General features: G+C 44.8%; 1 protein-coding gene across 1 annotated transcript in view; it reads left to right on the top strand.

Moving 5' to 3' along the window:
- Nucleotides 1-5,537: 5,537 nt before the first annotated feature.
- Nucleotides 5,538-15,135, top strand: part of CEP152 (centrosomal protein 152) — a 40,903-nt gene continuing 31,305 nt past the window's right edge. The window contains 6 exon segments of the mRNA XM_056865817.1: nucleotides 5,538-5,650; nucleotides 10,661-10,761; nucleotides 11,914-11,980; nucleotides 12,385-12,693; nucleotides 14,053-14,218; nucleotides 14,774-14,914. Coding sequence (XP_056721795.1) covers nucleotides 5,564-5,650; nucleotides 10,661-10,761; nucleotides 11,914-11,980; nucleotides 12,385-12,693; nucleotides 14,053-14,218; nucleotides 14,774-14,914 — 871 coding nt within the window. The 5' untranslated portion in view covers nucleotides 5,538-5,563.

The following is a 15,135-nucleotide window of genomic DNA, read 5'->3' as shown; positions in this document are numbered from 1 at the left end:
TTTTGTTGGCTCGTGTAATCTTCAGGACAATTCTTTTTCTCCTCCCCACTTCCTCTTGACAAAAAAACCTCTAAACTCAACTGCTGCCATCAAACTCCACAAAAAGAAGACAGCACTTCTAGATGCTGTTTACAGAAGGACTACTCATGTGTGTGTGTGTGTGTGTGTCTGTACATTTGCCAATGTATGTACCTCCTTACATTTCTGTAGTTCTGTCCGCACAGCTGTATAGTTCCACTTTAGCAAAACAAACCCCTGAAGATTAAGAGAGTGTTTGGGGAGAAGTTACGCACCTGAGTCACTTTTGAGGATTTTTTTTTAATGGGCCGGGTGGGGGGAGAGTTGGTTACAAATGTAAAAAGCACAATCAGATCTTCACACACAAACGCAAAACTTGACTTGAAGAAACTGCTGAAATGTTAGAATGTGCCTTTTTAATCAAGGTGTTATTGGGAAACAGTACTTATGTTAAACCCTTTTCCCCCTAAGTGTTAAATTACTCTGTGTACGTCTAAAAAGAATTGCCAAAAAAAAAACGCCCCAAGCGAATTGACAGGAAAAAAAAATACTTTCATTGTGACATAGTCCGTTCTTTTTATATAAATTGTACTTTAATAGAAAGTGAAGGTTCCACTTTCTCGTTAATGATTCTCATCCATTTTGGCAGATCAGGTTTGGTTAGGCAAATGACTGGTGTTGGAAAATAATTTCAAAAAATGCAAAATGCCAGACTTATTAGTTGTTTCATTCTCTTCTCGCACCCTGTCACTACACCAAGTTCCTCGTTTGTTGGTGATTGTGCAGCAATTGCGACATTTTAAATCTGTAAATGAAATATAGTTTTGAAACGGACGTCAACCAAAGTTGGGGTTGTTGTCTTTTCCCACTGGCCTTGCTCCTGTGCTGTTGATGGTAGCCTGCCCGTGTATTTTATGACGCTTTTTAGTGGCATGATTCAGGCACCGCTGAAGCTTTATCTGTTCCATTTGCACGTCTTTACATTTACGGCAGTGATCAGAGCGGTATAGGAATGAAGCTTTTCTCCCTCTCTTATAATGCTAGAACGAGGGGCCATGTGCTGAAGCTTGGAGAGTGAGAGATTCAAAACAGATGAAAGGAAGTATTTTTTCACACAACGCACAGTTAAATTGTGGAACTCCCTGCCCCAGGATGTGGTGATGGCTGCCAACTTGGAAGGCTTGACGAGGGGAGTGGACATGTTCATGGAGGAGAAGGCTATCCATGGCTATTAGTCAAAATGGATAGTAGTCATGGTTCATACTTATTCTCTCCAGGATCAGAGGAGCATGCCTATTATTTTAGGTGCTGTGGGACACCGGCAGGACAATGCTGCTGCAGTCGTCTTGTTTGTGGACTTCCTAGAGGCACCTGGTTGGCCACTGTGTGATCAGACTGCTGGACTTGATGGGCCTTGATCTGATCCAGCAGGGTCTTCCTTATGTTCTTATGTCCCTGGGCAGAAGCAGCCAAGGGAACTGAGCCGGCAAGAAAGACAGCAACTCCCATCTGATCTTAATATTTTTATATCACTTTTTTTTTTTACTAATACTGCTGCCGAGCGTGAGATACAACATTCACTCCTAAGTATGTTACCTTCAATTCCATTACGGTATATGTTTACAGTGTAGAGCTGAAGGAAACCAAATCTATATTATTTTGCAGGGGACTATTTCGAACAAATGACCATTTGTGCGTGTTTAAATTTTGCATGCTGTATATTTTCCTCTCTACTTCTTTTTATGAGGTCTTTCCAAGTCTGTTAGATTTCGTTTTTCCTAAACAGCTGAGGAAGGTATTTTATAAAGAAATATTAATGCTGCATTATCTGTACAACTGTGTCGGTCAGGATGATCCTGTAATGTACATCATGTGTACATGTAATCTGTGTACAATGAAGAGACAGTTGCATGTTTGGGGTTCTGAAAAGAAAGCTGCAGTCTAGAGTACACTTACTAGTGAGCACGTCTCACTGATCTCACAGGAACTCTTGCTTCTGCGTAAGCATACTTAGGACTGCTTTGCGCATATTTCGCCGAATAATAGGATATGGGATGAAAGGGAGGGTTTTCTCAGGGTATCTTCCTTTTTTATATATTAGCACAATGACCGCCACAAACCGATTTACTAGACCCGAAAAACTAGCAGAGCAATAGACTGTGATTCTTTTCTTAGCATTCCCAACACTAAACATCTGAAAAACTATAAACAAGAAATGAGATTAGCTTTTAAAACCATGAAAAAAATAAATTTTGTCTGTGTTACATGTTTGGCTTCTTCTCCTTTTCAACACACCATTTGCCGCACGGCTGAGCAGCTAAAACACGTCGTTTCTCCAAACGTTTTGCAACGTGAAATACCTTGTTTGTGCCTGGGTATCTCCCTATGTGGGGGCCTGGGGTACTTGCCCTTCAGTGGTCTTTCCCCCTAAGCATGCTGCTCCATGCATGCTCCTGAAATAAGGGAGCAGATTGCCCCTCAATACCAAGAAGGGTAAGAGGGGCATGAGAGGTTCATGTTCGGCTCCCTAAGGTTGCATCTCCTGCCTCTGAACAATCTTGCTGGAAGTTTTTTCTAGCAGGGATGGGTAGTGGTTACCCCTGTTCCCTGCTGGGAGTTGTCAGGCTGGCATGGGGGAAATGGGGGCATGCTGATACTGAGCTGGTATAATGCCAGCTTGCCTGTCTAGGCTTGAAGAGGGGAGTGGAGATGTTCATTGAGGAGAGGGGTATGCAGGCTACTAGTCAAAATGGATACTAGTCATGATGCATACCTAGGGTTGCCAGGTCCCTCTTTGCCACCAGCGGGATGTTTTTGGGGTGGAGCCTGAGGAGGGTGGGGTTTGGGGAGGGGAGGGACTTCAATGCCATAGAGTCCAATTGGCAAAGCAGCCATTTTCTCCAGGTGAATTGATCTCTATCAGCTGGAGAACGGTTGTAATAGCAGGAGATCTCCAGCCGGTACCTGAAGGTTGTCAAAAAAGCACAGTTGTAGGCTGATATTAATACAGTTGCCACTTCCTGTATTATAACATATAATACATTAACACAATTGCCAATACCTGTATTATAACATATAATACATAATAAAAGTTTGTATAAATTGTTGTGTTACACTATTACATCATAATGCAACAAGGCACAATTATAATGCAAATCAATGGATAATATCCAAATAAAGTCAACAGAAACTTTTTGAAGGTTTTTTTCCTTATGATCTTTTTCTTCATAGAATTTGATTAATACATAATAAAACAGTTTGTATAAATTGTTGTGTTACACTATTACATCATAATGCAACAAGGCACAATTATAATGCAAATCGATAATATCCAAATAAAGTCAACAGAAACTTTTTGAAGGTTTTTTTCCTTATGATCTTTTTCTTCATAGAATTTGATTAATACATAATAAAACGGTTTGTATAAATTGTTGTGTTACACTATTACATCATAATGCAACAAGGCACAATTATAATGCAAATCAATGGATAATATCCAAATAAACTCAACAGAAACTTTTTGAAGGTTTTTTTCCTTATGATCTTTTTCTTCATAGAATTTGATTAATACATAATAAAACGGTTTGTATAAATTGTTGTGTTACACTATTACATCATAATGCAACAAGGCACAATTATAATGCAAATCAATGGATAATATCCAAATAAACTCAACAGAAACTTTTTGAAGGTTTTTTTCCTTATGATCTTTTTCTTCATAGAATTTGATTAATACATAATAAAACGGTTTGTATAAATTGTTGTGTTACACTATTACATCATAATGCAACAAGGCACAATTATAATGCAAATCAATGGATAATATCCAAATAAAGTCAACAGAAACTTTTTTCTTTTTCTTCATAGTATTTGATTAATGTCCTTATGGATGAATGATGGGGCAGAACAGGATGCCGGTAACAAAGCCTGTTTCAAGTCTTTAGGTGTAACGCATCTCTTTGACTGCATTACACCTAAAGGCTTAAAGTTAAGTCTTTGAAGTGCCTTAATAATCCTGTTTGTTCAACTTCAGCAAATCAAAAACGTTCTTTGGAGGCAGGAAGCAAGCCCATTGGACGGCTGGGCAATAGGCCGGCCTCACATCCGTTTGATTGGTTAAGCCCTTCCAGCCAGTCTCTGAGCGGAGTCTCTTCCCGCCGCCTTCCGCGCCAGCTTTAAAAAAAACAAAAAGGGGCTAGGGGAGCAGTGCAACCGACCTTGCACAAGCGGACGCCCAACCTCCCCAACCCACCCCCTTTTGTCTGTTCCTTCAATTCGCTCAAGCATACGTCCGTCAGGAGAAAGTCTTCGCCGATTGGCTAGTTATTTGTTTTTCCGGTTCCTCAAAGGCGGGTCGCGGGAGGAAAGCAAGTTCGGTCGCCACAAGGAAGGGGGGAAAGGGGGATGCGAAGGGGAAGGTGAGGGGGTTTGGCTGGGTGGGGGGTTGTCGTTTGGGGGAGCTTTATATGTGGGGCGGGGGGCGAGTCCCTTCGCGTTGACGGGCGCCTGGGCCTTCGCGTGGGCCGGGGGGGGGGCGCGAGCGGCGGTTGCGCGTTGCCATGGGAACGAGGGCATTCCGGGCCTAGCGCTCGCCCCTCCGCCCGACCCCCCTACAGCTTCCCTTCCTTGTTTTTGTTTTCCCTGTTCGTAAACTCTTCTGCAATGTATTCCCTGTCATAAATATTCCCTGGTCTGTTCTATAGGTAGGATTTTTTTTTTATCTTTCGCTTGCTCTTTGCTTCGCTTTATTTCTCAGTGCAACTCAGGGTGGGCTGCAGACTTGGAGCAACCGTTTTAAAACGTGCAACGTGTGCATGTAGAAATTGAGTGTATGAACATATGCAATAAATCAGTGGTTCCCAACCTTTTTTTGACCAGGGACCACTAGGACTTTGTTGTTCGGTGCAGGACCCCAAGGTTCAAAATAAAAATGCTGAGAATTTGAAAATAAACTTTAATCATAACTGTTAGTTAAACATCAAACTTAGAATAATATTTGAATATATATATTTTTATAATAGAGAGCTTTTAATTGAAAATATTAATTTATTATGGGTTTATAACTTTGTTTTGCAGACCTTAATTTAGTTCTTGCGGACCCCTGGGCGTCCACGGACCCCTGGTTGGGAACCAGTGCAATAAATAATGCAATTGAAACTGGGTTGCAAAACTAGGGCACATTTGGGTGGAAGCGCCCAAATACTCCAAGCAATATTGAAAAAACCAGTCCCCTAAAAGTTTTTCGGGTATCAAAAGTTTGACTCAGCCTCCCATCCTTCCGAAGTTGGTAAAATGAGCACCCAGCTTGCTGGGGGTAAAGGGAAGTCGACTGGGGAAGAAACTGGCAAACCACCCTGCAAACAAAGTCTGCCTTGGAAACGTCGGGATGTGACGTCACCCCATGGGTCAGGAACGACCCGGTGCTTGCACAGGGGACCTTTACCTTTTTAAACCTCCATTTTTGAGAGTGACTGCAGGTGGAACATGTTCATTTGTGTGCATTTGTATTTCCTTCCAGGTGGAACAAGAAACGTTTTGGTGAAAAATGTCACTTGACTTTGACAGTGCGGCTTTGCAGATGCAACACGATGAAGAAGAATACGACCAGGAGGACTACATGAGGGAACAAGAGGTAAGCACTGAGATCGGGCCACACTTTAGGGTGATAATTTTGGTTTCTGTTGCACGTAATTCCTTCAATGCTTAGGGCCATATTGGAAGTTACTTACAGTTCAATAAATCAGCAAATCCTACAGGTATTCTCTCTCACAGTTCCTGTGGATAATCACCTGGAAAATATAATTACGACTTTGAAATTGCCAAACTTGCCTGACATTGTAGTGGCTCTGGTATCCGTTCATTGTTGTTAATCTCTGAACACTATATTCCCCACTTTGTTGCAGAAGTCGCAGCCAATTTATGGCAACACTGTAGGATTTTGAAAGCAGAGGATATTTAGAGGTGGTTTGCCATTGCGGCCTCTGCATGAGCAACCCTGGACTTCCTTGATGGTCTCCCATCCAATTATTATCCAGGGCTGATCCTGGTTAGCTTCTGAGATCTGACAGGATTGGGCTAGCCTTGGATATTCAGGTCAGGGCATAGTCCCATGGCCTCTTTATGATTTATGGGTACCAGTCCAGTAAATGTCAGGCTTATATATGTTTAACTGACCTTTAGCTTCTGTAATAATTCCTCCTTACTTTCCTATCTTCAGGAATATTAAGACTCCTTTCAGCTTTCCAGATACTGTCTGACTCAAGACAGTTACATTTTGCTGTCTTAATTGATCTTGCGGGCCCAGTTTGGAATCATAGATTCATAGAGTTGGAAGGGACCATCAGGGTCATCTAGTCCAACCCCCTGCACAATGCAGGAAATTCACAACTACCTCCCCCCACACCCCCAGTGACCTCCACTCCATGCCCAGAAGATGGCCAAGGTGCCCTTCTTCTAAAGTCATAGAATCAGCATTGCTGACAGATGGCCATCTAGCCTCTTCTTAAAAACCTCCAGAGAAGGAGAGCATGTCTTTGAGGAACCTTCACCACTTGATATAAGCAAGTGAGGCCTAATGCTGTTATCCTTGGGTGGGGAAGAGACATCTAATGACATCACAATCTGTTTGAATTTACTCTTGTGTCTCATGATGTCACCCAAACATGTCCTTACTGGTGTGGCCTTGTTTTTATTTAAAAGCGCCTCTTGGTATATTTCCAACTTCACTAGATATTGTGGAATGCTGTGTTAGCGGAGTGCTGGATAATGCCTCTTCATGTTTGGAATAGTTAGGGATGCGGGCTTCCCTCTCCGTTGTGAGGGGAGGACCTCTAGTGTTCTATGCAGCCCTTCACTATGTGTTTTCTGTACGTTCAGTTTTAGTCGCCGATGGACGTTACAGTACCCGAAAGCGTGCCGTGCAGCTGCTGCGCATTATAGCCACCCCTGGAACTTTTGTGCGTGTGTGTGATTGGGGGTGAGGGAGCGCGTCAGGCCTGTTCATATTTAGAACCGAGGCTTGTGGAGTGGCTCACAAGGAAAATATTTGTAGGTCAGTGAAACGTGTTGGTTTGGACTTAAAAGCACTACGGACTTTACTGGCAAAGGTCAGCCCAGCTGATGGTGCGTCTTGGGGACCAATCTCTTGTCATGGTCCTGGTAATAAGAAGTAATTGGCCTGGCTTTCTCCTTGAGATACTAGTTTGCTACGTGCAGGAACGTTTTTGTGGGGAAGCATTCAAGGACATAACCCAGTGTGGTGTAGTGGGTAAGAGTGGTGGTTTGGAGCTGTGGACTCTGATCTGGAGAACTGGGTTTGATTCCCCACTCCTCCACATGAGCGGCGGAGGCTAATCTGGTGAACTGGATTTGTTTCCCCACTCCTCCACATGAAGCCAGCTGGGTGACCTTGGGCTAGTCACAACTCTCTCAGCCCCACCTCCCTCGCAGGGTGTCTGTTGTGGGGAGGGGAAGGTGATTGTAAGCCGGTTTGATCCTTCCTTAAGCGGTAGAAAAAGTTGGCATATAAAAACCAACTCTCCCTCTGTGGTCTGAAATATAGCACTTCAGACACAGGTTTGCCACCTCAGGTGAAAGCTGAGACTCAGTATTGAGTTGTTTTGCTTGATCCATGAAGATTATCATTGGGTACCCATGTTCTGACTAGATGTAATCCATTGCTTCTGTACTTGACAGCGATGGTTTGTCAGTTGAACTGGCCATGTATATACTGCAGTTGAAGCTGACATTTGAGTATTTCCCTGACTGTGGCAAGGAACCACAATGGCTGCTTTGCCTGCTGCTCGTTTTTATTCCTGATCCCTCCAGAACAGTAAATATTGGAAAATCCACCAAGCTTTGCAACTGAGAACAGCGTTGCACTTCCTGACTGCCTAAACTGCGTGGGTCTTAAAACTGGGGTTATACAGGTGACCCTAGTAATGACAATCTTAGCTGAACAAGAGGAATTTGATAGTGTATAGTTCTAGATGCTGGAGAGCATTTGGTGGCTTTATATGTGGTGTATGTGCAATTGACTAATAAAATAATCCGAAGATTTGCTTGATTGCCAGCATTCTTCTTTGAAAGTATTAAGGTTTTTTTTTAATTTAAATAAGCCTGTCAGAAAGCAGAGGGGTTGTTGACTTGATTATTTGTCCCCTCACGCCATATTATGGTAACCCCCTAAGATGTAGTAGTATGTTTTTCCTTTGCCCATCATCCTGCGTGCAGGCTGCTTGTTTCTGCTATAGATAACGAAAACATACTGGCTTTCTTAGCGTTTAGCACAGAGAAGAACGAAGTTTGGGTGCCAGATCTGGGTGCAATAACTGCTTATGTGTTGCATACAGTTTTCTAGTAACCTTGTGAGAACAGGACAATGCTCTGCGCAGATGTGTCGGTCAGGATCCATTCTATGTACCAAAACCTCACTGAAGGTTTGGAAAATCAGGTAGAATCTATACAGGATTCCTTGCTCCAAGTAAGTAAAAGAAGGCTTCGTCTTCTTCTTTTTCTTTTTTTTAGCTTGCTGAAAAGTAACGTCTAAAGACCTTAGTCAGATTTGAAAAGACTGTAGCCTTCTCTCAGAAATATTATCGGTCCATTGCCTTTCTTCCGTCTAAAAACATGGCCTGGTGGGAACGCAATATATTTGGTGTTTTCTGGCTTTGAAAAAGGTGCCTGCTTTAAAGTAGCCTAGGCTTGATTTGCTACGTTGCTTCAGTCAAAATAACAAGCACTTCCTTATTAACATCCGCTCCACTTTTGCTAGAAGAATCAGAGGGCCAGCGTGGTGTAGTGGACAAGAACGGTGGTTTGGAATGGTAGAGTCTGATCTGGAGAACCAGGTTTGATTCCCCACTCCTTCCACATGAGCGGTGGAGGCTAATCTGATGAACTGGATTTGTTTCCCCACTCCTCCACATGAAGCCAGCTGGGTGACCTTGGGCAGGTCACATTCTGTCAGCCCCACCCACCTCACAGGGTGTCTGTTGTGGGGAGGGGGAGGTGATTGTAAGCCGGTTTGAGCCTCCCTTAAGTGGTAGAGAAAGTCGGCATGTAAAGGCCAACTCTTCTTCTTCTTCCTTATTAACATCCACTCCTTCTTTGCTAGAAGAATCAGAGGGTTTATATCTGCCTTCCAAGTTGACACAAGCTCTGATTAGCATCAGGGTAACATCTTGCTCTATGTTGCTTCCCTGCTGGAAGCAACGCCACACTTACGGCAGCTGTTACCTCTACAGCTTTTAGGAGTTAGGGTGAGCGCGTGCGCACCTGTGCGTCTGACCACAGCTCTCTCCCTATGTGCTCACTGTGGGCTGCAGTGTGTGTGTGTGTGGGGGGGGGGATGGCTCAGGTAAGAAAGCAGTAGGTGACCTGCCTCCCATCCTTGGTTATTTTCAAGACTGAATCTGTCAGACTACAGCTTGTGTTGTGTGTTGACCTGATCTAGCTTTTTTGTGCTTCAAGGGCAGCGGTCATATGCCTTTCAAGGCTGTGCAGCTGCCAGTTCCTTCCCTCCCATTTTTTTTCTTACATAAGAACATAAGAAAGGCCCTGCTGGATCAGACCAAGGCCCATCAAGTCCAGCAGTCTGTTCACACAGTGGCCGACCAGGTGCCTCTAGGAAGCCCATAAACAAGACAATTGCAGCAGCATTGTCCCACAACACATAAGAACAAGGCATAAGAACATAAGAAAAGCCATGCTGGATCAGATTAAGGTCCATCAAGTCCAGCAGTCTGTTCACACAGTGGCCAACCAGGTGCCTCTAGGAAGTCCACAAGCAAGACGACTGCAGCAGCATTATCCTGCCTGGGTTCCAAAGCACCTAATATAACAGGCATGCTCCTCTGATCCTGGAGAGAATAGGTATGCGTCATGACTAGTATCCAGTTTTACTAGCAGCCATGAATACCCCTCTCCTCCATGAACATGTCCACTCCCCTCTTTAAGCCTTCCAAGTTGGCAGTCATTACTGCATCCTGGGGCAGGGAGTTCCACAATTTAACTGGGCGTTGTGCGAAGAAATGCTTCCTTTTGTCTGTTTTGAATCTCTCATCCTCCAGCTTCAGCAGATGACCCCGCGTTTTAGTATTATGAGAGAGGGAGAAAAGCTTCTCCCTGTCCACTCTCTCCATACCATGCATAATTTTATTGACTCTAAGAAAGAATACTCTGTACCTTTTATTTGTAAGCTAAGGCCAAGGTATGCCATAAACTATACAGCAAGCTTATTACAAGGTCTAAGACCTACTTTTACCGCCCTGCCTTGTACCTTGTAATCTCCCTTCTGTATTGTTTACTGACACCTTAGATTGTTGGCATTGTTCCCTAATCCTAGCCCTGTTGCATTGTTCATTAGTTGACTTATTCTGTTGGATTGCACTGCTCTATTCTGTAATCTTCCTTGAGCCTTGGAGAGAAAGGCGGACTATAAATAAAGTTAGTGAAAAACATTTCAGAAGTGGGGGAGATAGCAACAATGGCAACTGTAAGAGCATGGGTTCTTTAGAGCAAATTGTTCTTGTTGCCTCCTCTACCCGTCACTTCCTGTGTGTTGGAACACTGGCGATACTCCCGGCGCTGCATTTAATGGACGTGTCGCCTGTGCAAATAGCTACGTCGCTTCTTATTTCAGTTGCAGAAGCTGCTGACGGACCTTCCCCATGACATGCTGGAGGACAGCGGAGATCAACTCTCCAACTTCTCCGACTGTAGTTCGCCTGAGGAGCATGAGCGGTAAGGGATATTTCTCGTTTATTCCTCCACTCAAAACAAACAGACATTGAAGACTTGAAATTACATTCAAAAGAACTGTCTGGGCAACTTTAGTTCCCGGATCTTGTCTCATGTCAGAAGCTGAGCACCATTGGCCCCGGTTTGTCTTTGGATGGGAGACCAAGGAAGTCCAGGGCGGCTACGCAGAGGCAGGCCATGGCAACCCACCTCTGTTTGTCTCTTGCCCTGACCTGGATGGCCCATGCTAGCCTGATCTCGGCAGATCTCAGAAGCTAAGCAGGGTCAGCCCTGGTTGGTCCTTGGATGGGAGACCACCAAGGAAGTCCAGGGTGGCTACGCAGAGGCAGGCAATGGCAACCCACCTCTGTTTGTCGTGTGCCTTGAGAAACCCTCGGGGGTTGCCATAAGTCGGCTGTGATTTGATGGCACTTTCCACCTCCACCAGAAAATGAGCAGCTGAAAATATAACTGCTACTGTCATAACTGCAGGAACTAAATCTATGCAATAGCAATGACATTATGAAAGTCACATAGAACAGCCATGGTACAGTACAGAGAGCCAGCGTGGTGTGGTGGTTAAGAGCGGTGTTTCGAGCGGTGGAGTCTGATCTGGAGAACCGGGTTTGATTCCCCCACTCCTCCTCCACAGCAGCAGCGGAGGCTAATCTGGCGAACCGGGAAGGTTTCCCCACTCCTGCACATGAAGTCAGCTGGGTGACCTTGGGCTAGTCCCAGCTCTCTCCACCCCACCTACCTCACAGGGTGTCTGTTGTGGGGAGGGGAAGGGAAGGTGATTGTAAGCCAGTTTGGGTCTCCCTTAAGTGGTAGACAAAGTCGGCATATAAAAACCAACGCTTTTTCTCTTCCTCTACTTCCAACATCAAAATATATTCAGCATGTGTACTCTTACAAAATACAATCCACCAATATCCACTGTGTACACATATACTAATCATACACACACACACAAATCACAAGAAACACAGTCCATAACAGAATTAGATTCCACCTAAGTATCTCAGTTATGGCTGTCAGCCTAAATTAGAGTGCTTAAGCAGTTCCAACAGTAGGCACAAAATGCTGCTGTCATAACCACAGGAAGGCGTGCTGATTTTAATGAGATTCTTAAAGGCCCACTTACTTTCTGTCCAGAGTATGTGAACCCTGGGAGCAGGAGGCCAGATGGAATGATCACCCGAATACAGCCAACCCACAAAATGTGAGTTTTTGAGAACATATTGGGAATGGGGTACTTAAGTTTGTTTTTTCTTCTTCTCTTTGTGCCAACTGGCAAGCTGGATACAAATACTTATTAGGAGCTTATATGGGAAAATACCTAGTTGTCCGCTGTCACAAAAAGCCAGCGTGGTGTAGTTGTTAAGAGCTGTGGTTTTGAGCGGTGGGCTGTAATCTGGAGAACCAGGTTTGATTCCCCACTATTCCACATGAGCGGCGGATGCTAATCTGGTGAACTGGATTTGTTTCCCCGCTCCTATGCATGAAGCCAGCTGGGTGACCTTGGGCTAGTCATGGCTCTCTCACTAGTCACTCTTTGGTCTGCTGGGAAAGAAGCAATACCGAGTAGCGTCTGCTCACCTTGATTGCTCCCTGGACTACAAACAGGGTCCAAACTTGTACGCCGAACGTTTCCTGTACGATCAAGGCAACGTCCAGGGTGAAACGCATGCCGCCGAGTGGCCGGCCCACCGCACCGCGGACGAAGAAAGAAACATGTACGAGATCTCCGGCAGAGCCAGCGACGATGGGTCGGACGACGTGTATCTTGGAGGCGACAGCTGTCGAGCACCAAGCCACTACCCCCAGGACAAGGCCTATCACCTCCTGGAAAACTTTAGACCGCCGTACACTAATGGCCACCAGCAGGAGTTCAGTAACCAGCACAAAACCGCAAACTTTGTGGATCCCAAGAAGGTGTGTGGGGTTGCTGATGAAACGGTGAAATGCTGAAAGGTGTTTACGGTGATAAATTCTCAAGAAGAAGAGCCAGCGTGGTGTAGTGGTGATTTGGAGCGGTGGACTTTAATCTGGAGAACCAGGTTTGGTTCCCCACTCCTCCACATGAGCAGTGGAGGCTAATCTGGTGAACCGGGTTGGTTTCCCCACTCCATGAAGGCAGCTGGGTGACCTTGGGCATGGTAGTGGAAAGATGCTTTGATCCTGTTTCTACCACGTCAGAACCAGAGGTTTTTGCCCCGTCAGCACGCCGTTCTTTAAAGAGAGATGGAAAATGGGTTTTACACATTCATTTGTTACACTCCCACAAATCTAAAGGGTTCATGGGCATACCTATCTAATCTTATCTCAGGGTTGCCCCACGCGTTCCAAAGTGGCTGTTTGCAAGATACTACCATATTGGACTTGTGGGGAAGTTTGGCCTCTGTGTAAATTGTAGCACTTGACTGTCCGCTAGAGCCAGGGTGGTATAGTGGTTTAGAGCAGTGGTTTGGAGAGGTGGACTTTGGAGAACCGGGTTTGATTCTCCACTCCTCTACATGAGTGGTGAAGGCTAATCTGGTGAACTGGGTTGGTTTCCCCACTCCTCCACAGGAAGCCAGCTGGGTGACCTTGGGCTACTCACAGTTCTATTAAGAGCTCTCTCAGCCTCACCTACCTCACAGTGTGACTGTTGTTGGGAGGAGAAGGGAATGTGATTGTAAGCTGGTTTGAGTCTCCCTTAAGTGGTAGAGAAAGTCGGCATATAAAAACCAACTCTTCTAAATTCTGTATTTGACTCCTGTTATCAAAATAATGAATACGTGCATATAGTTCCATATGTGAAGGACAAGAAAGGTGTCACGGGGGGACCATCTTCTGAGGAAGCACTTCAAGGCCATTCTGTTTCTTAGCGCTTTTAATGGACTATAAACTGCTGGTATCTCTTGGCTGGAGGGGGGTTATTTGTGGACCTTGATGGGTTGATTTTTTTTCATTGTAGTGTTGTTAATTTGCAAGCTGTCTTGAGTCATGAGAAAAGGCAGGATATAAATATTTTGATATGTAATTATCTATACTTTCTCCTTTAAAGTACACATGAATGAATGAGGGCAATGGAGTGAGTATCTGTGGGCAGTATGTTTGGAGGGGGAAAGTGAATCTTATACATGGATTTCCCCTTAGGTTTGGCATGGTACGTGTATATTTCGTGTTTGCAGAACTCAAATGCAGAACCAGTTGTAAGAAGCAGCAACTGTCGAGCCACAAGGAGAAGCGGGATATAAACATTTTAATGAACGAAATAATTCTTATGTGCTTGTGTTTTTGCATTTGCAGTTCGGCGCTTCAGAGACTACTAACAGCCAGTCTGTGGAGGCTTACAAAGTAATATATAAACCCTACCAGAATAACATCCAGAAGCCAGTCAATATTTCTCCAGATGCCGCAAGAAGAATCGAGGCATTTGACGACATGCAACAGGAGTTTCTAGGGACCGGTGAGAGTAAGTATTGGTGCTTAATCCACTGTAAACATTGACTGAAGTAAAATTGGTTCTCCAAGTTTGACATAAACAGACACACATCGGAGTAGGGAGGGAGGAGCCATAGCTCAGTGGTAGAGCATCTGCTTGGCATGCAGACGGTCCCAGGTCCACTCCCCGGCATCTCCAGTTAAAGGGACCAGGCAAGTAGAACATGGGAAAGACCTCTGCCTGAGACCCTGGAGAGCCGCTGCCGGTCTCAGTAGACAATACTGACTTCGATGGACCAAGGGTCTGGTTCAGTATAAGGCAGCTTCATCTGTTCATGTGTTAGAACTGAATCCTGTGTGAAGTATGCAAAATGCTGTCCTTGATGATACTCTTTGTAACTATTGGTATGTGATCTGTCTTCATACCGAGTTAACAGAAAGTGGCAAATGGAGACATGGGTATTAACTCCAGAGACAGACAGCCCAATAGCTGATAACCCAGAGAGCAGCTTGTGTTGCTAGTAGTGGAACCCACACACCTTTTCAAAACCAGACTGAACTGGAAAACTGTGCCTTGAACCAACAGATGCTCCAGACAATGTGCAGATCCTCCAGCTGCAGGTCCTTAACAAGGCAAGAGGGAGGCAACTGGAAGAACTTAATAAACAGCTGGAAGAGAGAGCACAGCAGATTAGGTATCTGTCTCATCAGCTTTCGATTGTCAAAGGTAAATCTCCGTTGTAGGGGGCAGGAGGGGCTGCGGAGCGTGCTTTTGCTGCACTTCTATTTTAGGCCCTGTGAAAGTAAAAGATTAGCGTTGTTCCCCATAATGTGGGTAACCTGAACAGAGTATGGTGTCCGTCCCAGTTTCCTTCACTCTTAAATCTCCTAATCTGTACACCATCTAACTCAGTTGGTAACGAAGTTTAACAACCTGGGTCTCCAAAG

Source organism: Euleptes europaea, chromosome 20, assembly GCF_029931775.1.
Source record: "Euleptes europaea isolate rEulEur1 chromosome 20, rEulEur1.hap1, whole genome shotgun sequence".
Taxonomy (NCBI): Eukaryota; Metazoa; Chordata; class Lepidosauria; order Squamata; family Sphaerodactylidae; genus Euleptes; species Euleptes europaea.
The sequence above is the reverse complement of the archived record's forward strand: the minus strand, read 5'-3'. Positions and strand labels throughout refer to the sequence as shown.